The sequence below is a fragment of the Dipteris shenzhenensis genome, chromosome 14 (genome assembly GCF_047967505.1).
Source record: "Dipteris shenzhenensis isolate YYH24624 ecotype China chromosome 14, Dip_SZ_1.0, whole genome shotgun sequence".
Lineage (NCBI taxonomy): Eukaryota > Viridiplantae > Streptophyta > Polypodiopsida > Gleicheniales > Dipteridaceae > Dipteris > Dipteris shenzhenensis.
The window spans coordinates 49,692,745-49,717,639 of NC_141609.1; the positions used below are offsets into that span (position 1 = coordinate 49,692,745).

General features: G+C 41.6%; 1 protein-coding gene across 1 annotated transcript in view; it reads left to right on the forward strand.

Moving 5' to 3' along the window:
- LOC147894764 (uncharacterized) overlaps positions 1-18,388 on the forward strand; it is a 92,552-nt gene extending 74,164 nt beyond the window's left edge. Inside the window, exons 17-22 of the mRNA XM_087385233.1 lie at positions 3,273-3,389; positions 3,492-3,543; positions 3,751-3,821; positions 16,778-16,839; positions 16,960-17,011; positions 17,283-18,388. Of these exons, the coding sequence (XP_087241359.1) occupies positions 3,273-3,389; positions 3,492-3,543; positions 3,751-3,821; positions 16,778-16,839; positions 16,960-17,011; positions 17,283-17,366 (438 nt within the window). The 3' untranslated portion in view covers positions 17,367-18,388. The remainder of the gene's footprint in view (positions 1-3,272; positions 3,390-3,491; positions 3,544-3,750; positions 3,822-16,777; positions 16,840-16,959; positions 17,012-17,282) is intronic.
- The last annotated feature ends 6,507 nt before the right edge of the window (positions 18,389-24,895 follow it).

Here is a 24,895-nt window from a genome sequence, read left to right on the forward strand (position 1 = left end):
TCTTCCCATTTACACCTACCCTTATCCTATGACCCATGCACCTACCATTCAATGCACTCTAATGCACCCTTTCCCTTTCGTATTGTCCCTAGGACCTAGACACGTGTGTGCACATCTTTATTACTAATCATTGGCCAATGTTACATAGTTTTGGTGGTACTATTTACACCGCTTGATCGATCATAAATACAAACATATAACCGCACCATCAAATTGGCGCCTAACAATAATAAGGTTCTAATGACTATTAATTAACTAAATAATCATTTCTCTTGTCATGACAAAACAAAAGTATGGAGATATAACACAAGCAAAGGGTCAAGGAAGCATGTGCAGGGCAGCCAAAGAAAGAGAAAGGCGAAAGGCATGGATATGAGAACATCAAGGTTGCAGTTATTGCCAGAGAGAATTAGATCACATCCGATGCCGTTATGGCACTTATGGCTCCACAGGAAGTCAGAGAAATGGATGGAAGCAATGTACTAGGAGCCTCAATGTTAAAGAGGAAATTGAAGGGCAAAGGAAAAAAATTCACAATTCACATGATCGTGGGTCAAATTCCCAAGGATGTGATAATCAGTAAAAGGGAGACCGGTTCTCATTTGCGGGAGTTCAAAATTTACTAAACACTAATTGTTGCTTCCAACGGTTCCATTTCTTTTCTACAATAGCAAGCATTCATGAATGTCTACAATAGTAAACATTCAAATTTAATACTTGTATGAGATCTGCCATGTCCCATTTCCTTCAATCGGTGCATCAATAATGTTTGAGGCAGCAGGCAATGTGGCAAGATGGCAAGCAAAATGGGTAAAGAGGCTTGACATGGAACAATCAGAAGGTTCCAGGGTAGGGGTAGACCACAACATTAAGACGGAAAATCTAATAGAACCCCGAGCTTGTTTTTAGTAAATCTCAAAAAACTCCATGCTTGTTTTACTAAATCGCAAACAGTAAATCCCAAACAACCCCTAGTAATCCCAAATGAGGCAAAATGTAAATCCCAAACAGGAGAAAATGGAAATCTCAAATATTATGCTGATTCCAAACAACTACCGCGCTTGTTTTAGTAAATCCCAACTTCTCCTTTAGTGCTAGCCTTCATCATGGCTGAGTCTGCCCTTCACCTCGGGAGTGCCGACAGAAATCAGTACGAAGATTTTGTATAAATGGATGCTCAAGTATGTGTGGGTGTGTGGATTTGTATGTATGAGAGCATATGTTTATACCATGGTCTACACCCACAGTTGGGCGCTGATGACGTTAGTGGGGATGCCATAGTAGCTAGTCCCTGCTATGCGTGATGGAGTTTTTGGTTTCAACCTTACGAGTGACTATCATGAGATCGAAGCTGCACGATGTTGTGTTTTTAGAGGATGAGTTTGGGCATGTTCCTAGATTGCCTACCTAGGTGGCCTTGTTGGACTTAGTCTATGGGGGTTGGGTCACCTCTGGTAGAAAGAGAAACTGTAAGAGATTTGAAGTAGGGGCCCACCTTATTCTCTTTAGTTAGTCTCTTCTTGCGCTTTCCCAAACACTTGTAACTATTTAGCTCAAATAATTGCATGCTATCACTTGTAGTTCTTAAATGGAAAACTACAAGTACTTGCAAAAGATGACAACAACAAAACTCATCGTGTCTAGTTTGGGATCTCTAGTCATCAGATGTCCTTCTAACTTGTTTCCTTGGTACACTTCTACCAAAGAATATAATTGGAGGGTGTGACTCGAACTGCTATTATCTGCAACCATGTGCAAAACTAGACCTTCCATGCAATCTATCGCCAATCCCAATCATGGAAAACTAGAGCAAGACTATGGTCTTCTACTCACTTAAGATAGCGAATGGTTAAGCTGTGCTCTACTCTATTCATTCCTAAGAACCTATCTACCTTCTATGTAGCATCAACCCAATCTATTGCAACTTTAAATTTCGTTGTGCAATTTCAGATTCTTGACACCGCGTTCTTTGACCTTTACCTCTTTCCTTTGCTTTGGTTCATGCTCATTGCTTTCTAGAATCTCAGCCCACAACAGCCTATAGACAAAATATGTCTATAGAGTTCTTGATTTCGGTCTTGAACAACATAATAATGGTATCCCTCACTAACCCCACATTTTTAAGCTATGTAGTAGTGCTTTATCTTGTTGACACTGAGGTTTGGGAGATTGTGCTTTACCCTCCGTGAAACCATGGTGTGAGATGTTTGGGAACCATCAAGTGTCTCTAAGCAATTGGATCTCCAAACATGCCAAGATGCAATGCTCATTATGATTGCCTAATATGTGTCCACTAAGGCATGTGCAGGTTTGTAGGGAGATGAGGGAACAACGTTCAAAGAGCATAGCCGAATGATGCTGAAACGAAAAAGCCCCTGAGGAGCTATGAATCTTATAAAACACCTGAGTAGAGAGAGCCAAGGCACTAAGCTCTAGTTGATGAAGAAAGGGGAGGGAGCACATGTACTCAAAATTCTCATAATCCCCCTCTAGACAACCATGGCTTGTCTGCAATCCATAGGCCACGCTGAATTGACTCCTTAGCAGAGAGGAACATAGGCACGAAGAGCGAGTCCCAAACCTGTACCTCCAATAATTTAGTGCAATCCCTCCATGAATAGAAAGCCAAATGAAAGAGTGATTTTTTTGACATGCAACTGTTTGTGCTTTGAATCCAGTTATCTTATTTGCTTTGGAACAACAAAAGGTTTACATTAAGAAGTCAAGCAAGACGTTCTTTCATGCATAGTGCAGCTGTACGTCTTGGGTTATCTATTTGGCTTAATCGCTTTGTATGGATAGCTGTGTCGAATCTAATCCTTGCAAATGACAGCTTTGTGCAACTTTATTATTAGAACAGTGTGGTTTATTGAAGTTGAAGTGTCGTATATTCCCCATGAACAATGCAAGCAGCGTGTATTTTGTGCAAAGGGGAAGGTAGGGCTTGTTTTATGAAATTAGTGGTTTGAGTCTTTGCTCATCAGTCTAGAGGACAGTGGTTTGGGTCTCATTTCATATTTAGGGGATATGACTTCTGTTCAAGTGGGTTGTGGTTCCTCTGTCCAGTCTTCTTTCAAGCTACCTAGACATGTATCTCACTTATGCACAACATTTCTATTGCTGTGTTTTCTAGGTCAATCAAACAGAAACTCTCTTTATGCAGGCGATTAACCTTTTTGCTGTAAATTTTATGTGTGCACGAATAGCTGGCCGTAAGGCTTGTTTAATGCTGTGTTTGCTTAATGCATCGGTGAATTGTGTTCCTTCTGCAGACTCTTCCACAGCTAGCATCCCAATCTTGTACAACCTCAGGGCTTAGTAACATGATCCCGGCTTCTGCAGTCCTTCCATACTTGCAAATTATTTTGCAACATTCTGCCTCCCAGCAGGTCCACAATAATAGAAAGATTCATGTCTCTCTGTAACTAGTTTCCTTTTTGGAGTTTGATTTATTTGGTGTGCAAGGAAACTAATGGAATTATTTTGTGCAGGACCTCATTTCAAGTTTGATAAATAGTATCGGACGAGGTGAAGCCGTGAATGGTAAGGTCATTTACAATCCCTACAGTGGTATAATTGTACCTCCATTGGAGGAGGTAGCTGCTGCATTTCATTAAGTTAACTTTGCTGTGCTTCAGTAGTACAAAAGCATTTCGAACATTGTCTACTGGCGCAGTTGCCCTTATGTTGGGAGATCCATTCCTAAGCAATCCCTCACATTTGTTCGTGATACGTCTGCATGTATAACAGCTCACCGTGTGAATGATTTGGGTTCAACGGCATGGCATGGGAGTTTGGGCATGTGCACCTCAGATTCTCTGGTTTGTAGATTCTATCTAAACTTGTCATTCTTGTTTAGTTTGGCAGTGAATATACGTACATACAGAGAGACAGACATATATATATATATATATATATATATATATATATAGAGAGAGAGAGAGAGAGAGAGAGAGAGAGAGAGAGAGAGAGAGAGAGATGTTATGATATGATATGATTGGATTAAAGTCCGTGGGAGACCCTTCAGGATCTATGGGACTGGCGATCACTATCAACTAATAGTGATTCCTTACGCGTGCTAGATCCAGTACGTTATTGCGATGTTCCAAAATCTATTTCAAGTAGCTTCCCAGCTTTTTGTCTGGCTGCTCCAGCAGATTCTTTAGATCTCTGCTGTCTCCATAGCCTTCTCTGATTGTGCATGGGCTCTACATGCTGTTCATTTTCTATTTCCCTTGTGGGGCATATTTTGCAGTTTCTTTCCTCTCTGCTAAGGAGCACACAATTCATACAACCCATGTAGGCGTCAAAAATTGTACGGAAATCCATACATGTGTCAGAAATTTTGTATGCTGAAATTTTGTTCTTTCCCAGCCCATATAGGATCTTTAGCACATGCAACATAAGGTTCTTTCCCAGCCCATGTAGGCGTCAAATTATACGGAAATCCATACATGTGTCAGAAATTGTACGGAAATCCGTACATCTATCAGAAAATTCTGTACTTCTGTCCGGTTTGTCAGAATTTCAGTACATTCACTGCAGTACGGACCTGCCTCAGGATGCGCACCAATCATTTCTCAGATTTTCAGCATTTCGGAGCTGTCTCGAGCTGCGTGCCAGCATTTTGGAGCTGCCTCGAGCTGCGTGTCAGCGTTTGGAGCCATTTGGAGCTGCTGAATTGATCCGGAGACTTCTCTTTGAGCCCTTCCCTCCTCATTTGGCATCCCTTTGCCTTGGGCTGCGAGCTTCTCTCCATTGGATCTCTTTCTCTCCATTTCTACGTGCTCTCCTCCTCGTGGGAACACTTCTTTTGTTGTAATTCTCATTTCCAGTCCTCATTTGCTCGCTTTCAGAGCCTGTCACTGCTGTTCATCATTGGGTAAGCCGTTGTTGCATTGGTTTTTTTTCCAATTTCTGCTTTATTTGAATTTTGGGAAGGCCTCGTGTTGCCTTTGGGGATTTTTCTTGCAATAGGTACACCTTGGGACAGCAGAGTCTTTTGCAGACATAAGCTTTGAAGCTTGAGCAGTTTTTTGGCAATTGATTTTGAGAGGTTGCCTTTATCTCATTTGCTTTGCCAATTGGTGCATTTGCCTTGTATTTCAGCACCATGTCTGGTAGCAAAGATGATTTGTTTGGGCTGATTGGGGCCGATGACAAGCTTGATGGCACTAATTATCCCATGTGGTCATTCATGATGGGACATGTTTTGGTTGCCAAGAATCTATGGCATATTGTTTCAGGTTCTGAGGCTAGGCCTACACGCACTGTTACTGGTGCTACACCTGCAGCCTCTGCTTCTTCAGGTGATGGGTCTTCAGGTGATGGGTCTACTCCTACAGTCAAGACTCTTGCACCTCTTGCTCCAAGTGCTTTGTCTCCTTTACAGGAGTAAATTTAGTGGAATGGTCGTGATGCCAAAGCAGATGCCTTGATTGCTCTTTCAGTGAAACGGGTTATTATCCCTCATATTCGGTCTTGCAAGACAGCTAAGCAAGCATGGGATCAGCTTGCATCTTTGTATCAGGTGCGGAATGAGGCAAGGGTTGCCTATCTTCGGAGGCAATTGAAAGATTTAAAGCTTGATGAGGGTGGTAACATGGATGTCTATCTCACTAATGTGAAGGATTTGAAAGAACAGTTGGCCAACATTAATGAGATTATTCCATTCCACTGTCATCTCCGTTCCTCACTCAGCCACCGTCCAGTTTCCGGACTCAGTCCCACTCTTTCATGCCACAGTCACCACAGTTTCAGCATGGACATGGGTGGACTGATACACTAGAGGCCCGTGAGACTCTGCTAACGGAGATACATAGTTTTTGTGAGTGTGAGATGGAGCTGACTCGCTTCGCACAGGAGCAGGTCCGCTTCAACCAGGAGCACAGCTGCATCATACAGGAGCAGGCTAGGGCCATTTGGGAGCAGGCGGGCCTTATTCAGGGACTCAGACATGATATCATGCAGCTCCGACAGGAGGTTACAGCCATACACACTGCCCCAGGGAGTACCCCGTTGGTCGAGGCACAGATTGCGAGCATGCAATCTGCTACTGAGGAGACTTCCATTGGGGTTGACGTGGCCAAACGGGAACCCGCAAGGGTCACCGTTTCGGCTACCCTCACGGAGCAGTAGCAGAGAGCCAGTAAGGCTCTCAACATCAGAGTACGCGGGATCCCACGCACTGAGGCTACACCGATGGTAGATGCGACTGCGTTCGTGATCGCTACCTTGGGTTTGGTTGAGCACATGATAGAGAGGGCATGGCGGGTGGGGAGAGATCTCAACCGAGAGCAACCCCTGATCATACGATTTCATGACACTCAGGCACGACTTTCAGCTCTACGACGCAGGTCAGTCCTTCGAGATTAGCCAGCGATCTCTATGGATGAGGACCTCACACCTCTACAGGTTGAGGAGTGGCGCTCTTTGCTGCAGCAGCGGGATCAGGCCCGGAAGGAGGGGAAGTGGACAGTGGTACGAGAGGGACGACTTCTTACAGGCCCCCGTAGGACACCTGTCCCCTCCCCTACATAGGGAAGCGGGGTATATGAGACTCAAATATCTGAGACCCTGTCCTGCACCATTTGGAACTGCAATGGTATCTTATGGTCAGAACCAGGGAACTTCTGGGAATCCTATACAGGTCACGACATAGTCTTCTATACAGAGACACATGAGAGTCCAGAGCGCTCTCTTCCAATAGTCAGCGGATATACATGGGAGTCTGCCTATAGAGATGAGACAAGGGGTACAGGAGGAGTTCGAGGTTCAGGTGGAGTTGTAGTCCTTTTCAGATCCACACTTTGGGGGATCATTTCAGTAGAGCAGAGAGATACACATTCCAGATTTCTTTGGGTCCGGATACGACACATGGACAGCCAGGATCTGTTTGTCGCAGTTTGCTACTTCCCCCCGGAGACCTCCCACTTTGCCAGAGATATTCGAGGTGATGATGAGACATCCCCATTTGCTGTCCTTTATCAATCCATCGTTGACTTTTCTAGCCGCGGAGAAGTCCTTCTAGTGGGGGACTTCAATGCGAGGACAAGGGCCCATCAGGTACCACTTCTTGATTACAGAGATGATTCCACTCTATTGGCAGATGTTGACCTTGAGGAGGTAGGTATGATACGCTTTTCGGCTGACAGGCGAGGTCCATTCTCATCCTATGGGCAGGCCTTATTAGACCTAGGCAGGATACATGATCTCACTATCTATAATGGTCTTGACAGATGGCCCGCTTCAGGTGCTTTCACATGCTTTTCACATGGGGGGGGCTCCAGTGTTGATTACATCATGGGATCCCCTGTCTTCACATCTCGCATTATTGACTTCACTGTAGCACCTCTCCCCTAGGGGCTGATCATACATACCTTTTCTTTCGCATCTCCACCTCCCTTCGCACAGCACCTTCCATCCCACTCAGTGCTTACTCCACCTACCACGATATACGCTTTGATCGGGATTACTCACCTTCTTACTCTGGCCGTCTGTACATACTTCTCGCTTATATTGACTTCATACTCCTTTTAGAGGATTGTGCTGCCCTTGTCACCCGCTCACTACACGAGGCTGCCATTCACGCTTTTTCCCACACCACCTGCTCCACCCGCCCACCACCCCCTGGAACCGTATCTCGTAATAGTTGGTACGATGATGAGTGTAAGGCCTTACGCCGTCAACTCAGTTTCAAAACCAAAAACACTCTTTCCAGTGCACCAGATAGGCTACCTGAATACCGTAGATTGGTTCGGAGGAAGAAACTAGACTTTGTTCGTCAAAACGAGGAGCTACTGAACATTTTGTTTAGTAATAACTCTAAGGACTTCTGGCGGAAATTTCTAGAAGGACGGTCCCCTCCGCCACTCACTGACACCTAGATCTAGTTTGATTATGCACGCACACTTTATGACATTCCAAATCAGCCAGTCCCTAGCCTCTCACACGTGCCTCGTCCCACATCCTGCACCCTCTTCACTAGAGGAGGGGTAAAGGATGTTGTAATGAAACTTCATAATGGTCGAGCGAAAGATCACGAGGGACTATGCACTGAGTTCATTGCATATGGGATTAACCTCCTAGCCTCGATCTTAGCAAAGCTTTTTAATGAAGCGGTTTGTTTGGGATTTCCACACACTTGGACCATTAACACTATCTCACCCATCCACAAGGCAGGGGATCCCATGAGCCCGGAGAACTACAGGACCATTATGATTGGACATGTCATGTCCAAGATTTATGCATCAGTACTTGACTCCAAGGTCAACAGACTTGCAGAGTGTTGAGGAATCAGAGCAGCACGACATGCCGGATTCTGGCATGATCATGGAACTGTGGACCACATTCTGACGCTCAGAGGTATCATCGAGGAGGCAAGGTCACGGAAGCAGAGGGTTTATTGTTGCTTTGTGGATTTTCGCAAGGCATTTGACACGGTTCCGAGAGCCCGCCTCATACGGCGCCTACAGGACTTGGGTTATGACCTAGAGATCATTTGGGCTGTCATGGCACTTTACGAGAGAGTTTTTGGCAGAGTTCGGGTAGGATCCGGGTGGACAGACGAGATCATGAGTACCATCGGGGTCAAACAAGGGTGTCCTTTTGCCTATCTTGTTTGGCCTCTACATTGACGAGCTTGAGACAGTGATGTAGACACAGGGCGATGTAGGTTGCTCTGTTGCGGGCACGCTGATCCAGATTTTTCTCTATGCAGATGACGTGGCTCTTGTCTTCCTCAGCAGAGGGGCTTCAGAGACACCTAGACGCACTACAGTCCTTTTATGAGTCTCATGATTTGAAGGTCAACCTGGGTAAAACCAAGGTCATGATCTTCAATACATCTCGAGCCATCATGAGTCAGGAGCAATTCACATTTATGGGGTCATCTCTTGAGATGGTTTCATCATACACTTATCTTGGGGTTATCTTCTCCGGACCGAGCTTTACTATGAGACCCGCGATGTAGGCACGCTTGAGTAGAGGGTATGCCTCATTGGCCAGGCTAGAGAGGCAGTGCTTCCGCTCACACTTTTAGGATCGACGCACCAAGGGGTTGCTTTTTGACTCCTTGGCTCGCCCAACGGGAATGTACGGTAGCCCTTGTTGGGGGCCAGACTTGTCAGATACAAAGTGGGCTCGTGTGGAGCGTTACAGGTTCTCATGCTATTACGGATGATTCGTGGTAAGTCATCCGTTCCTCACCAGATCATTCAGGCTGAGTTTGGGTCGCCCCCTTTACAGCTAGATGTTGCATTTCAGGTCATCACATATCTGTACCAAGTTAGGGAATATGGGGATTATACCTTAGGGTGTAGCAGGCTACCATGGATAGCTCTATCCTCTTCTATGGCACTTGCAGCAAGAGGAGATCAGAGGTGCTGGTATGCACGTACAGAGAGATGGTTTGAGCGACTGGGGCTCCACATGGATAGACTACCTCCCTTCCAGTATAGCATGGATGCTCCGTTCTCTACCCTCTTATCACACGAGGTCAACCAGGTTATTCGTGAGGATCTCTTATCCAGACGAGCGGTGTTTGGCATGTTTCATTCATGAGGCACTTAGATACCGCGAGAGGATACTCCGAGCACAAAGACAGGAGCAGACTTCTTCCTCGGTTGATCCCTCTCAGAGCTCTATCAAAGAGTTCTTTCAACTAGATCACATGGATCCCAACGAGACGAGGCCTCGACATGACCGTGACCCGGAGCCCGTGACCCGACAGCTCAGACAGAGGGTCGACACACAGATCACACTTGGAGACATCCCCTCCTTGTTTAGAGTCGGAGCCCGACGGACGGGGATCACAGTAGCCCTGGTTAGACGCAGAGCTACGACCAAGAGACATGCCAGGACTACAATTCTGAGTGGCCGACAGCACTCTATTGCTGACTTCATGCCTCCACTGCCTCATCCATCGTGATATCTTGCTGTTGCTGGGGATGATGATGATATTGTTGATGATGCTGAGATTGATATATAGTCAACCATCGACATGACTATGTTGTACTTAGGACTTAGTACTGCCATTCTGCATTTTTGCATTTTGCATTTGTATGGACGCTCGTTTAGTAGCTCCACTACCACAGCTCGTTGTATTAGGATTTTCACAGTCTCATAGACCCATCGATCTTCCGAAGACTTTAATAAACTTTCTTTCTTTCTTTCTTTTTTCTTTCAACTGGTTTCTAATACCCTTGATGGGTTGCTTGATTCATATCAAGGCTTTGCTACTACATTGAGGTTGGTTGCAAGGGGTGATGCCAATCATTTCTCATTTGACTAGCTTATTGCTCTTCTTCTTCAGGAGGAGCAAAGCCGTGTGAATCACAATGCTACTATGGCTAGTGATCAAGCATTTGCTGCCCATCATAAACACAAAGGTAAAGACAAGGTTTTAGATGGAAAGCCCTCTCATTCCCATGCTGATCATTCACATGGTGCCTTTTCTTCAGGGGATCACAAAAAGAAGAAGAGATGTAACCATTGCAGGAAACCTGGGCATGATATTTCTGAATGCAGGAAGGGCATAGCATCTGAAAAGAAAAAGAAAGAGTTTGGTCTTGTAGTATCTGGTTTTTCTAGTGCAGAAGATCGACAGGAGTCCGCTAATTTCGCACAAGACCACCATTGGGCTTTCTTGGTTACATGTTAATATAATCTTGATGTTCATGATGCTTGTATTGCAGTTTCAGATGTTCGTGATGCCTGGTTCTTTGATAGTGGTGCTAGCAAGCACATCACTCCCTGCAGGAAGTTATTCAGCTCATTGGAGCTTACATCTAAGGGGGGTAAGTGTCACATGTGCCAATAATGCATCATATACCGTGAAAGGTATTGGGCAAGTTGCTCTTACTTATGTCTCTGGTGATATTGTCACTCTAGAGCATGTGCTTTATGTTCCAGGCATTCGTAAGAACCTCATTTCTATTTCAGCCATTGCTACATGTGGCTTTAAGGTTATTTTTTGATGGTGTGAGGTGTGTACAATGTTACACATGCCTCTACCTTGGTTTTGACTGGCACGTTGTCTAGCGGTCTTTACAGACTTGATGACACCCTAAAACTATTGCACAAATCACTAAATTTTGTACATTATTGCTTGTCTTTTAGAGTACACCTAGGGTTTATAATCTAGAGTCTAGGGTTTAGAGATTATGTTCTAAGGTCTAGGATCTAGGTTGTAGGGTTTACGTCTTAGGGTTAAGGATTTATAGCTTTGTATCTAAGGTTAAGAGTTTAGAATATAGAAAGTAAGTTGTATGGTTTACGGTTTACAATTTAGGGTTTAGGGTTTAGCATCTAAGGTAAAGGGTTTAGAATGTAGAATCTAGGTTGAACGATTTAAGGTCTAGGTGCAAGGGTTTAGGGTTTAAGGTTTAGCATCTAAGGTAAAGAGTTTAGAATATATAATCTAGAATATAGGTTGAATGATTTAGGGTCTAGGTGCAAGGGCTTAGGATTTAGCATTTAGGATGTAGGGTTTAGGGTTAAGAATAATTTCAAATAGTAAAAAAAAAAAGTAAAATATGCATTCTAAATCATGCAAAAGAATGGTTTATGACAGATGTTGAGATGATGATGCTGCACTTGCCGATGCACATGCCTTTGCTATTGATTCTACCATGGCAGATAGATACTCATTTGTGGCATGAGAGGTTTGGACACCTCAATTTTAGAGCCCTAAGTTATATAAGGAAGATATGGTTGTGGATCTTTCCAAAATGCATATGCCTACCAAACATGTTTGTGAACCATGCTTACTTGGTAAGATGCACCATGCTGCGTTTCCCAAGGATGGGAGAGTTGGTGCTTCACGTAAGTCTTATTTGGTTCATAGTGATGTTTGTGGACCCATGAGGGTTGCAGATCTTGCGGGGTTCTACTATTTTGTTACTTTTATTGATGATTTCACTAGGTACACTTGGATTTTCGCATTGAAATCCAAGTCTGATGTTTCTTCATGCTTCAAGCACTTTATTGCCTTGGCTGAGAATGAGACTGGGCTGCACATTGCTCACATTAATACAGACAGGGGAGGTGAATACATGTCGAAGGAGTTTGCTGTTTTTTTGGCTTCCCGTGGCATTAATCATCGATGCACGGTGCCTTATACTCCTCAATAGAATCCCGTGGGTGAGCGGAAGAATAGATCAACAATGGAAATGGCAAGATGCATGTTGAAAGGCAAACATTTACCTAATAAGTTGTGGTTGGATGCGGTCATGTGTGCAAATTGCATCTTGAATAGATGTCCTACAAAAGCATTGCAGACTATCACACCTTATGAGGCTTGACTTGGGAATTGTGTGATTTGCCTTATGGCAAGAATGCCATTGGAACTAAGTGGGTTTACAAGATCAAACGGAAAGCTGATGGTTCAGTGGACTGTTACAAAGCTCGCTTGTTGCTAAGGGCTATGCTCAGCAGCATGGCATTGACTTTGAGGAGACTCTTGCTCCCACTTCCAGGATCACTACCATTCGCATTGCTATTGCCTTTGCTGCCCACTTTCATTGGCAGAGATATCAGCTTGATATTAAGACAGCTTTTCTTATGGGCATTTGCAGGAAGAGGTCTATGTTTCCCAACCTCCTAGCTTTGAGGTTAAAGGTTCTGAAAGCAAGGTATGCCGCTTGAAAAAGGCCCTCTATGGATTGAAGCAGGCACCTCGGGCTTGGTATTCGAGAATTCATTCTCACTTGCTCACACTTGGCTTTCAGAACAGCCCTACAGAGGCTACCCTTTACATCCGTAGGCGTGGGACAAAGTTGCTGATTTTAGTCCTTTATGTGGACGATATGCTTGTAACTGGGACACATGCTCAGCAAATTGCAGATTTTAAAGTTGGTTTGCAGGAGACATTTGCTATGTCATATCTTGGTCCTCTGCACTACTATCTGGGCATTCAATTTGCTAGCAGTGAGGGGGGCATTTTGATGTCACAATCCAAGTACATTGGACAGCTTTTGTAGTGTTTTCAGTTTGCGGATTGCAAGCCAGTGTCCACACCATTAGAGACTGGTTTTTACTTCTCTTTTGAGGATGGCAGCGGTACATGTGATGTCACTCTCTATCAGCAGGCAATTGGTTGTTTGATTTACCTATGTCATACGAGACCTGATCTACAATATGCTGTCTCTTAGTCAAGCAGATATATGCACAGCCCATCTATGCACCATTGGCATGCCGTGAAGTGTGTTTTCAGATATCTTAAAGGCGCTCAGCAATTAGGCCTTCTTTATGGGGCTGATACTTCACTTGTCATGCATGGGTTCACTGATAGTGATTGGGCTGGTTGTTTTGACACTCGTGTGTCACATAGTGGCAACTGTTTTATGCTTGGTACTTCATGTGTTTCTTGGTTCAGCAAGAAGCAGAGTACAGTTGCTACTTCTAGCTGTGAAGTTGAGTACAGAGCGGCTTTTACAGCTACAGTGGAGTGTGTTTGGCTTCGGAAGGTACTTGCAAATCTTTGTGCATGTCAGACTATTCCTATCGTCATCTTCCCTGATAGTGAGAGTGCTTTGGCTACCGCACGAAATCCAGTTTTCCATGCTTGCACAAAGCACATTGAGGTTCACTATCACTATGTCAGAGAGCGATTATCAGTAGGTGATATTGAGTTGTCTTATGTTCCCACTGAAGACAACTTGGCAGATCTTTTTATGAAGTCTCTACCTCGACCTAAGTTTGAGGCTTTTCGGCAAGCTTTAAACTTAGTACCTTTTGTAACTTGATATGTCGTACTCTGTACAGTCATAGGTTGCTATATCCTACGGGACGAACATGTGCAATCATGACACTAGATATTCAGGTATCCTGAGCCATGTCCAGGATACTTCAGCCCATACCATGGAAGGGGGTTTGTAGGCTATCTCATGGCTATCCATAGATGCCACTTATACCTTGGTATGAGCCTTGTAGGCCTAGTTATAGTCAGTTACGACTGTTGTACAATTAGTTTATGTACCATCTAGGTTAGTTAGGACACTTAGTCCATTTAGGCCAGTTAGCCCTAGGGTTTTGTTATGTTGGCTCTCCCTTGAGCCTCCACACTTCAGTTTTGCAGCAATCTATTACAGCATCTCGTTTTTTCTCCATTGTGCTTCCATTGCTTCCAACACCCAACAAACTCCCCTATCAGTGATCTTGGGTGACAGTGGCTGTGGTGAAGGCTAGCATCGTTGAGAGAGGAATGCTAGAAAGATTTATATTTCCTAAGGCAGTGCCAAATTTATTAAGGGTTAGGAGCACTTTTTTACCTCATAAGGTATTTTCTTCCTAACCTCAATTAGAGGTTGAGTTTATGGGTGAATTAGTCACTTTAGATGTTTTGACCCTAGCTAGGGTCCATCCCATGATTTTTTCTCTATGACTACCTTAGCTTTGTAGTTCATTCTTGTTGCTGCAATTTCAGTTTAGCTTCCTTATGCTAGAGGTGTCGGTGTCAAGTGCAGATGGGAAAACATAGCAAATGAATTTCTAGTCAGTATACCCACGACTCAAAGGGGACATGATCCCATTTGGTCCATTATGCATAGGCTCACAAAGAATGATACTTGAAGATTCAATTGAAGGATAGGAGTTGGGTTGGGAATCTATGAAGCAGGTGTCGTGTCAGTAGTAGAGATGCTAAATTCACAAATCTGTTTTAGCAAACTGTGGCTTTAAGAGTTAGACAAACTTAAATCCAGTGGGGATCACCTTTATCAATAAGTACAAGCAGTAATTAGAAGATATGTTACTCCAAAAAGACTGTCAATGGAGAGTTTCCCCACGATTGTGTGTGCTCATAGCTATGTGATTTAGCCTGTTTCTGCTGACATAGGGCTATGAACTGAGAGCCATATTGACTGTTTGCGTGAATGAGGAAAAAAACATCAAGCCAACTTCTTGAGGATATGTAAAGTAGGGTGCAAGGTGGTGGAGACGACTCAGAGGAGTGCAGCAGGCATAAATCTAAGGCAGATTTGTGCAGAATGTATTAAAAGAACAAGGGGGACAAGCTATGATTCCAGACGCTAAGGCCAAGATGCTGCAGAAGGCGGAAAAGCCATCCAGTCCTTTGACACATAGTTCACTAACTGATGGTCTAAAGAATATGATTCCATGAGATTGGTGGTTTGAAGGTGGGACTTGAGATGAAGCTTTCTCTAAGCAAGCGAAAGGCTGACTTTGCCTTGCAACATTGTTAGTAGTATTCAATCTTTCGATCATGCACTTTTTTCTTCTTAAACTAATATCACCATGGTATCACAACATTTGCAACTCTAGAGATAACGTAATTGAAGCATTTGTTGACTGTAGGAGATGATGGTACCATATTAGATTTTGGAGTGTCCTGTGAGTTTTCTTAATGCTACCACCAAGGATGTGATCCCTTGTAAGAAATGGTTATGCTATACCCTAACTCTTCAGGATTAGCACGGTGAAATTCAAACTTTATATCAACATATCAGCAATAATGTTTGTATCTATTGCTGTCAGCAACTGAGACAATAACTAAGGCATCTTATGCCATCGAATTATTTGATAGAATAAATAGAATAACGTGTTCAGATCTTGGGAGTGAGGTATTGTTGAGACACATACATTGCCTCTTCAGTAAGCGATTAGCTTCAGTCTGGAGTGGATCTGTAGTACCGAGTGATAATTCATCAACCTCATTCTCCTTAGATAAGGTATAAATACTTGAGTTACACTATGCTTAATGGAGGTTTTCTTTGCTACAACCATGACAAGCTTTGGCTTGTCAGATGTTTTTAGGATCTTTAGGCATTCTTGGAGCTTCAGACCCCTTGCAGAGCTAACTTAGTAATGGCATTGCTTCCTATGGCACCGTTGGGCTTTTGCCATCTTGAGGATGGCATCTATCAGACCTTAAGTCTTAGAGATACCTGCTGTTCTAGAAATCTTTGCAGTTTTCCAAGTTATTATTAGGGTGGGCATATAAATCCTGATAGTCTTCTTATGATTGGCCTAGCAGCCAGGTATATAGATTGCCCATTCCATATTCAAGAACCTATAGGGATGTAACACGTTATATCGACATCACAATTGGCTCCCCTTTCAGTTATGTTTTTCTTGAGAATGAGGCTGAAAAGCAATCAATAAATGAAGTGACAATGGATCTACAGTTTGGTTGTGGCTTTTGCTACATACATTATCAGTATCATCCCGGGCTAGCATGTAGGTTGTTACACGGATTAATACTGTTCTCGATAAGGCTGCGGGTGTGGTGCAGCCTGCAGTGTCATAGTTTACTCGGCAATGACAGCTCAAACCCCCTCTTCTCCTGTTAAGGAATACAGAACATCATATGTAGCATTCCCTCTACCTGCCAAGTGTCTTTGTATTAGGAAAAAGCTGATGGCAGTGAGATTATGCTGAGATATGGATTAAGACACATATTTCTTGGCAGTGGGGAGGTTGCATGGATCTTCTAAAGCTCTGGAGCCCGTAGTAGTGGAGACTTTTCTTCGTTTTGTTTGAGGGGAGGGTACATGTTGAGCATGATGCCTAAGGATAGGAGTGCCTCCTTACCTACATTATTCCTTGATGCATGTGTGCAATATATATTTTATTCCTTTAATAGCAATGGCTCCACAATCACAAGGAAGGTCATATTTTCTCCCACCCTTTTGTTAGTGTTAAAAGTTTACTGAAAAATGTCACAAAAGAACAGAGGCCGAGGTTATTAGGGTGAGTGATGTATTTCTGAAGTGTTTAATGGATTACATCTTCTCTGCCTCTTGTTTGCGTGTGGCAGGTTGAGATATCATCCAATCGGGAACATGAACTCTTACAGCAGGTGGAAGATCTTCAAAACAGGTCAGGTTTTTACATATTCAGCTGAAGCTTCTTTTGGGGTGTGTAGGTGGTTTTGGGGTGGGGGGTTTTGTTGGGGGACTGGTTCTTTTGGCCTAAAGGTTTACTTGGGGGTTGGTTCAGATTAACCAATTTGGTGGATGAGGTGCAGACACTCAAGCTCAGAAATGTCTCTGTAAGTCTCTTCTCCGTTATTAGATTACCTGCAGACAAAAATATTAATAGAGTCATGACCATTCTTGCCTACTGATTAAAATCATTATGTCATGGTTACAAGCATTGTGATGCAAGTTAGACAACTGTAATAAGACTGTTCAAAACTTGGAGAATTCTTTTCCAACAAATTCTCATGCTACTAGCTAGATTACCAACAGTCACTGCCCGCTGTTGCCTTTGACAGTTAAGGTTTTTTAGCTCCTTACAGAGAGTGTTCTTTGACTAAACAGCTTGAGCGGCAATTGAATGCCATATACAATAAAGAAGAAGAGGAGAGAATACGGAGAGAAGATGAAGCTAAGGAGGATGGGTAGTGAAGCATCTCTGGTGGGAGTTGTGCTGGCTGATATTCTTCTCCATTGGTGATCATGCCATGGTTGATGTAAGTGCAATTGAAGCAATAGCCTTCCTCAAGGTTGCAGTATACTAAGAAGCCTGCATAGCACTTGAATCTGGAGGGTGAAGGATCTTTCACAACACAGGCTGGGTGATTTTGGCTGTGTCCTGGAATACAGCCAGGAAGTCTTTAACAGGCCGTACCTGGTTCAAGATAATTATTGAGTCACGTGGCAGATTCTGCGAACTCCAGAGTGAGAAATTCTCCCAACGTAGGTGGTGCTACTACACCCAGCAAACAATTACCAAGCTAGAAAAAAAGTAGAGTTTGTATATGAAGGCTAAATGGCATAAAATCCAGTTCTTGTTTGTATAGAATTGAGTGGGCCCTGCATGTCAATGCATACATCAGCATGAAAAATGCAACGTACAGGGTTGATTTCTAAAAGCTTTTAGTCCTTGAGAAGTATTGAACTATATATTTTGTATACTACAAAATTCTCTGTATGCAGAATATGCATATGGCTTGAGTTTAAGCAAAGAAATGAATATTATTCGAAGTGATTACTGTATCATTGAGCCTATGCTGTATGCCAGCTGGAAGTCGAGCTCTGAGTGGCAATGTATTACTATTTCAGAGTATCATACCATTCCTCAAGAGGTTGGGGTATAATTGGATACAACCTTTTGATTTCTTCTACTGCTCCTTATTGATGTGCCGATCATGATCATTCTGTGAAATTGTCGAGGAAGTGAAATGATCATGTTGCATAAAATGTGAGTTTATAAGCTTATAAGATCACAGGGTAGAGGAATATCTGGATTCTGTAGTAGTAAACAACTTGTGATTACCCATGATTATGGAGAGATCGTGATCTTTTTTAAAGAAAATTTGAAATCTGTTTAATTAACCAAGGTAAAGCAGAATATCAATTGGCGAGATCTTTGGGAAAAAAATAATCAATTGGCGAGCTGATTGAAAGTCAGAGTCGCAGAACCATGATCATTCACCGAAACATGGACGCCCTTTCAAACCTACAGAGTTGTGACCTTATATCCTTATGGATTGGTCAGTATATTTGTTCATCTAGATATTCAACTAAGACAACATTTTTAACATTCATTTGCTGTATCAGCCAACCAAAAATTGTTGCCAATGTAATTATTGTTGTTATGTTTCAAGGAGTACAAAAGTTCTTCATAATGTATTCCATATTCTTGTGCATGTTCTTTTCCACCTTGGATTCATTTGAGTTCATTCTTGGGGAATGTGTTTTTGTATTTGTTCTAGTGTCCATTTCTAGTTCTTTAGGAGTGCATCTACTCCTTGTCAATGAGCCAGTTCCATTCTAGATGTTTTGAAGCTTCTGTTTTTGAACGATGTTGATTTATCAGCTCCCATAGCTTCCATCATAAAGCAGACTTGCTTCTTCATGTCCGTCTAGGTCCTTTTTGTTTCTTATATTTTTTGTCATTTTGGCTGCTTAATTCTTGCTTACTCTCAGTGGTTTCTTGTGCTCTTTGATCTCCTTTTGTTTGAGTTGTTACAGTCAATTAAACACTTCAGCTTGAGTTGGTGCTCATTATTATTGATAATGGTGTTGCTAGAATTGATACTATTGTGGTTTAGTTAGTACAAAGTCGTTTTACTATGACTACATCTTTGGGAACAAGAAGATCATCTCTTATTGGTCCCATGGGAATAAGCCTTTACGCTTACATTGTACTTAATAAAGACATATTTGATTGAGTTCAAATGACATAGTACAAGGTCATTTTACTATGATACGTATATCTTTGGGAGCAAGAAGTTCGTCTCTTATTGGTCCCATGGGGAATATGCCTTTTCTCTTCGCTGTACTTGATAAGACATATTTGATTGATTTCATATTCTGTTTTTGAGTTCATGTAGGATGCGAGCAATAAGCATAGGCTATTGATCTAAATACTTTTATATGATTGATTGTCTTAACTCTTTTGAATGCCTCTTCTAGTATCATATTCCTACAAGATAGATATTGGAGATATGTCCAATGAAATATACTAATGTTGTACATGCTTTTGCCCTATGCGGTCTCATTCTCAATTAGCATGCATCTAGTAACTTTTACAGAGAATCTTTTCACAATATCATGTTATTACGGTGTCTTGCAACAAGTAAATTTCCTATTGGTGTTACAAAACTCGCGAATTTGATCGAACTTACTTAGACTTGTATTCTCTCCTTTGTGAAAACTAAGAATCTTATGTATTTGCAATTGTACTCCTCAACTATCACTTTAAACTCTTTGAAATGCCTACCATTTCTTCTAGAGTAATCATTTATGAATGCGATGACATATTATGCTCATAAAATGAATTTGTTGAAGCATTCTCTATGTAAATGATTTGAAAATTGGCAATACTCTTGATTGATGAGTTCATTAAAGGTTGTCAAGTCTTTGCTTGTGCATACAAAAGGATTAACACATGCTTTTAAAAGTAGACCTATGGAAGAACTTGATTTTCTGAAATTTAGTTGAGCAGATTCTGTAATAGCATGCTCAAATATGTGTTGATTTTGGTTAGCTCCCATAATTTTGTTGCATTAGGATGGCTAGCATGCGTTCGAACAATTTTTAAAAATAAATCTCTTTGGATTGTAATCTAGTTATATCCAATGCTGCCTATACTTGTTCATATGAAATGGAAAGGTTATCAATGGAATTAAGTTCAGGAGGTGTGATATCCATCTTTTTTGGGGGGGCTATTTGTACGTACATGCAATTGGTCATGTGATTGAGTCACCTCTATTCTATTCTTTGTTAGATCACATTGCATAGATAGAAAATACAACCTTCTTTGCATTTTAATGATGCAACTTCAAGTCAATAGTAGATAATATTTGTATAGATAACTTAACATTCTAGTGGACTTTAGTTTAGTTCTCTTTATTCAGATGAAGTTGATAGAATGCTAGCAAAAGCTAGATCATTTGTCCTGAAATATTTGATTAACTAAATGATAGTTGCTTATAGAGTCTTAAAGATCCTCACGGTTGTTAGCCATAGACTTGTATACTTAAAAATTGTTGCACGTTCTTAGAGTTCACCTCCTAAAATGTGTCCTTGTGTTGCTCGATCACCTAGCAATTGATATCAAATTTCCTTTCAATTCTAAGCAAAGTTGCATCAATAAAGCATTGGCAATAGTGAGATAAGCCAAACAAATTGATTTTGAAATAGTTTAGTAGCATTATGATAGATCCCAATAGAGAGACAAGCATGCAAGCCACCTTATCCCAATAGATAATGATAACCAAAGGCAAAGGTAGAATTTTCAAGCTTACTAGTTGAGATGGTAGCAAGCTTTATCTTGCCTCTTTTAATTGATTGAGGCTTCGTAGCTCTTGAGGAGGTGCAGCTGTCCCCTTCAACATCATTAGGCTTTAGGAGTGATGGGGGAGTTCAATGAATATCCATAATCCCTTTCCCACTCTACCAGTTTATGGTTTATGGTTAAGGAGCTTGTTCATCATATAAAGCTCACCAATTGCCCATATAGCTTGCACTAGGGATAATGAACTGAGTGACCCTGTGGAAAGGCAGAAATAAAGCACAATTGATCGAGGTGGAAGGTGAAAGAATAAAGGGAGAAGAAGATTTTGCAGAAAGCTAGGATCGAAGGAGGTCAATAATGGCACATTCGATGCTCACAAAATGTCATTGAAGGGAGATGTTATTTAGTCTACATATATGATTGCACCAAACTCAAGCATATGTTCGTCTAAGCAATATGAGAAAAATCATAGTGCGTGCTACAACAGAATTGATAAAACAAAAATTTATATCAATGAAGATAGGGTTTGCCATCATTTCAAAATTGAAGATTTAATGGAATTGTAAATTGTGCTAGCACTATTATGTAGAATGGTATTAAACCAAGAGTAATTCAAAGATTGGTTTAGGCCTTATTTTCATGATAAAGTGCATCATTTCTAGACTTAAAAAACTATCAAAAGTATGTTTTCATAATAAAGCTTTGCTTTGCCATCTATCCTAAGAAAAAAAGGCGACATAAGTTACCACACCCTATGCGAAAAGTTTTTGGTGTGAGCACTATTGTGCATACGCATGCTTGCTACCAAAGGCTCCATTCTATCCACGTTGTCAATCTCCCTATGCTTGCTATCCTATGATTGATCTAGTCAACAAGGTTCCTAATGATGTCATCCATAGTTTCGTCCTTTGGAATGTAGTTTGAATTCCCTTCATGAGTACACACTATGACAACCAAACGTCAAAGCTGCATGGGCTTGGCAACTGGTCCACAATACCGTCATGGGTACAAGTCACGAAAGTCAAACAATAATCATTTTGCGAGCATTAAAATATAGGGTATATATGAGAAGGCTATTCCTCATGAATGGGTAAAACTTCAGGACTTCACAAGAGTATGAACTTTAAAAATGGATTTGTATCCTCTTCTTGAGAAAAGTTGACAAGATGTTATTTTAAATTTATCTTTATTGATGCACAATTTCACCTTGGCTAAAAAGGCACGTGTGGGTATGATAGAATCTAGGTCTTCTTCACGTGAATGGGATCTCCATTCGCAGATCAAGCATATAATCTAGGGAGTAACTTTTTCATTAAATTAAAAACAATCTTCTTCCATATGCCAGATCCATTTATTGGAAAAGAAAAGTAATCTTCTTCCATGAGCTGTATGCTTTAGTTCCCTTTTCTACAAAAGGGAGAAATTCATTTTTCCATATGTGATCACACATGGAGGAGCATCATTTTCACTTTCCCAATAATGGGTTGAGAATCTAATATTTGGATTATATGCTTGATATAGGATGGGGAAGACGTTCTTGAGAAGAAGACCCAAAAGACCCTCTTTCCATTGGATTTTATTGTACCCATGTGTGTCTTCTTATGACCCATTTTTAGGATATTCCATCTTGTTATTATAGCTTGTAAACAAAAAATTTAGGCAAAGAAGAATCCAAGGAGAGCACTTGTTTTCTTGCAAACTCAAGGAGTCCTCTTATTTGACAATGACAAATCAAGCATTGTGTTTTTTTTAGGCTTCCTATCAAATTATGTCTCTTACTTAATTTTTTGCCATTATATATCCATGTGTGTCTCTGGAGTCAAATAAGCAAAGGAACTACAAAAGCCTCTTGGAACAAATCTCAAACGACCAATGTAAACGTTAGGAGTAAAGGAGAAATTGTGAATTGCACATGGAGTAATATGATTTTTTTTTGGGAAAGAATTTGAGAGGGAAGCATACATCAAAATTAGAAGAGCTAAAGAATAGTTTTTTTAGAGAGCGAAGATCTAAACGAGAACTCAAGGGCTGTTACCATCCACAACAATTGTTATAGTCCATACGATCCTCAAGAAGAAGCATATTACAACAAGAAACGAAATTGGAATAGCAAGTATCAAACCAAATGAGAAACATCTTTGCGATGTTACAAAAAAAAATGATGTTGAGGTAGCCCAAAAAAGGGTGAAACTTGACTATGTCATGGCTAATCAAGGTTGTATGATATAATGTTTCATGAAGTTAATATATGTAATAGACAAGTGTATGGGTGGTTTGATGTGTGTGTGTGTGTGTCCAAAAAAAGGGTGAAACTTGACATAGACATGGCTAATCAAGGTTGTATGATGTAATGTTTCATGTAGTTAATATATGTAATAGACAAGCGTATGGGTGTTTTGATATGTGTGTGTGTGTTTGTGCATGTTAATCAAGAAATTTTCTTGCTTTGTTCTCTCATGTTCTAGATTTGTGGATGTGTGTTGTGATTGCTAAGGTAGAAGAGGAAGCAAAGAAGAGAGGAGTTTCAGGGGGGGGGGGGAGAGAGAGAGAGAGAGAGAGAGAGAGAGAGAGAGAGTGCATCATTTGTGTGCCGGAATTTGTCTATTCTACTTGCACCAAATCATAAAATTTCATTACATGAATTGAAAACTCCATCATTATATTTCCCTCAAAGGGGATCAAAAGCTTTATAACTTCGGGTTACATCTCTGAGCGACTAGAAGATTTGCACCATCGACTCACCTAACTACACACACACACACACACACACACACACACACATACTATTCTAATTTTATCCTTTTTCCTTGCAAATTACTCTTCTTTCCTTTATAAATCCTTTGACAACCCTTTTTAAGCTACCTCTCCCTCCCTCAATAATAGCCCCCAACTCTCTCTACCCTTCTTCCTCCCCCTTTTTTCTGTTAAAACCCTCTCTTTCCAAACTTGTCCCCTCCCTTTTCCCCTACTCTAGCTCATTACATTTCCTCTAATTAGTTCTTAACTTTTCATAGTTTTCTTTTAATTTTTCATAATTCTATTTTGTCCTTTTCACTCCCTAGCGTAACCACTTTAATATATTTTCCCTTAATTAACCTACTTTCTTTTCCCTCAAAGTCCCTTATCTTCCTCGTAATTTGTCTCTAATTTTTTCCTTATCTTTTCTCAATCTCCCTTATTTTTCCTAATCTCTCTCTCTCTCTCTCTCTCTCTCTCTCTCTCTCTCTCTCTCTCTCTCTCTCTCTCTCTCTCTCTCTCGTCTCGTCATTTCTCTCCCAAAACCCCCCCTTTCTCTTTCCCCATAACCCCCCTATTTTACCTATTCATCCCCTCTACTAAGTATTAATTCTAATCTTTCCTAATTTTCCCTAAAATTTCTTAAGTCTCTTTCTAACAACCCCCCCTTTTTCTCCTTTATTATTTGGTACGGTCCCCTATTTTCTTTCCTAAGTTTGCTCTTTCATATCATCTCGAATTATTTCCTAATTGTTATTATCCCTCTCCTATTTCCCCTATAATTCTTAGTTTCCCCTATTTCTTCCTCATTTCATAAAAACACCTAATTTTCCCTCATTTCTTCCCTTTCCCCCTTTGTTTTTCACTAAAATTTCCATTGATCCATCCTACTTTTTTGTTTATTTCCTCCCCATTAGTTTCTCTAATTTCTCCTAAATTTTCTTAAATTTTTCTCTAAAATTTCTCCAATTTTGCCTAATTTTCTCTTCCTAATTTCCTAACTTTGCCTAGTTCGCTATTTTTTCTCCCTAAACAAAAAACCCCCCCGACTATCTATTCTCCCCGACTTGCTAGCTTCTTCTACCCCCGAATTCTCTAACTACCTCACTCCCCTCACCTATTTAAGCCTTTCCCTCCCACCTCCTTCTCCCATCTGCTCCTACTCCCTCACAACCCCCCCGGCTGTCCCACTGCCCTCGCTGTCACGCTGCCTTTGGGTCTCTCTCCCTGGATGTACAAACTTTACTTCCCCCACGGTGCCCCGCACATGTGCGTGTTATGCATCTTTAACTATCTCACTATGGACCTTGGTATTGCGACGCCAGCCCACTACTCCGCGTTGTCCCCGCCCGCGTCTTTTGGAGTTCTTGACCACGGCCACACGTACGCTGCGACTTGCACCTCGTACTAAATACCCACAGGTTCCATAACCCTTTCTTCCCCCCTCCCCCCC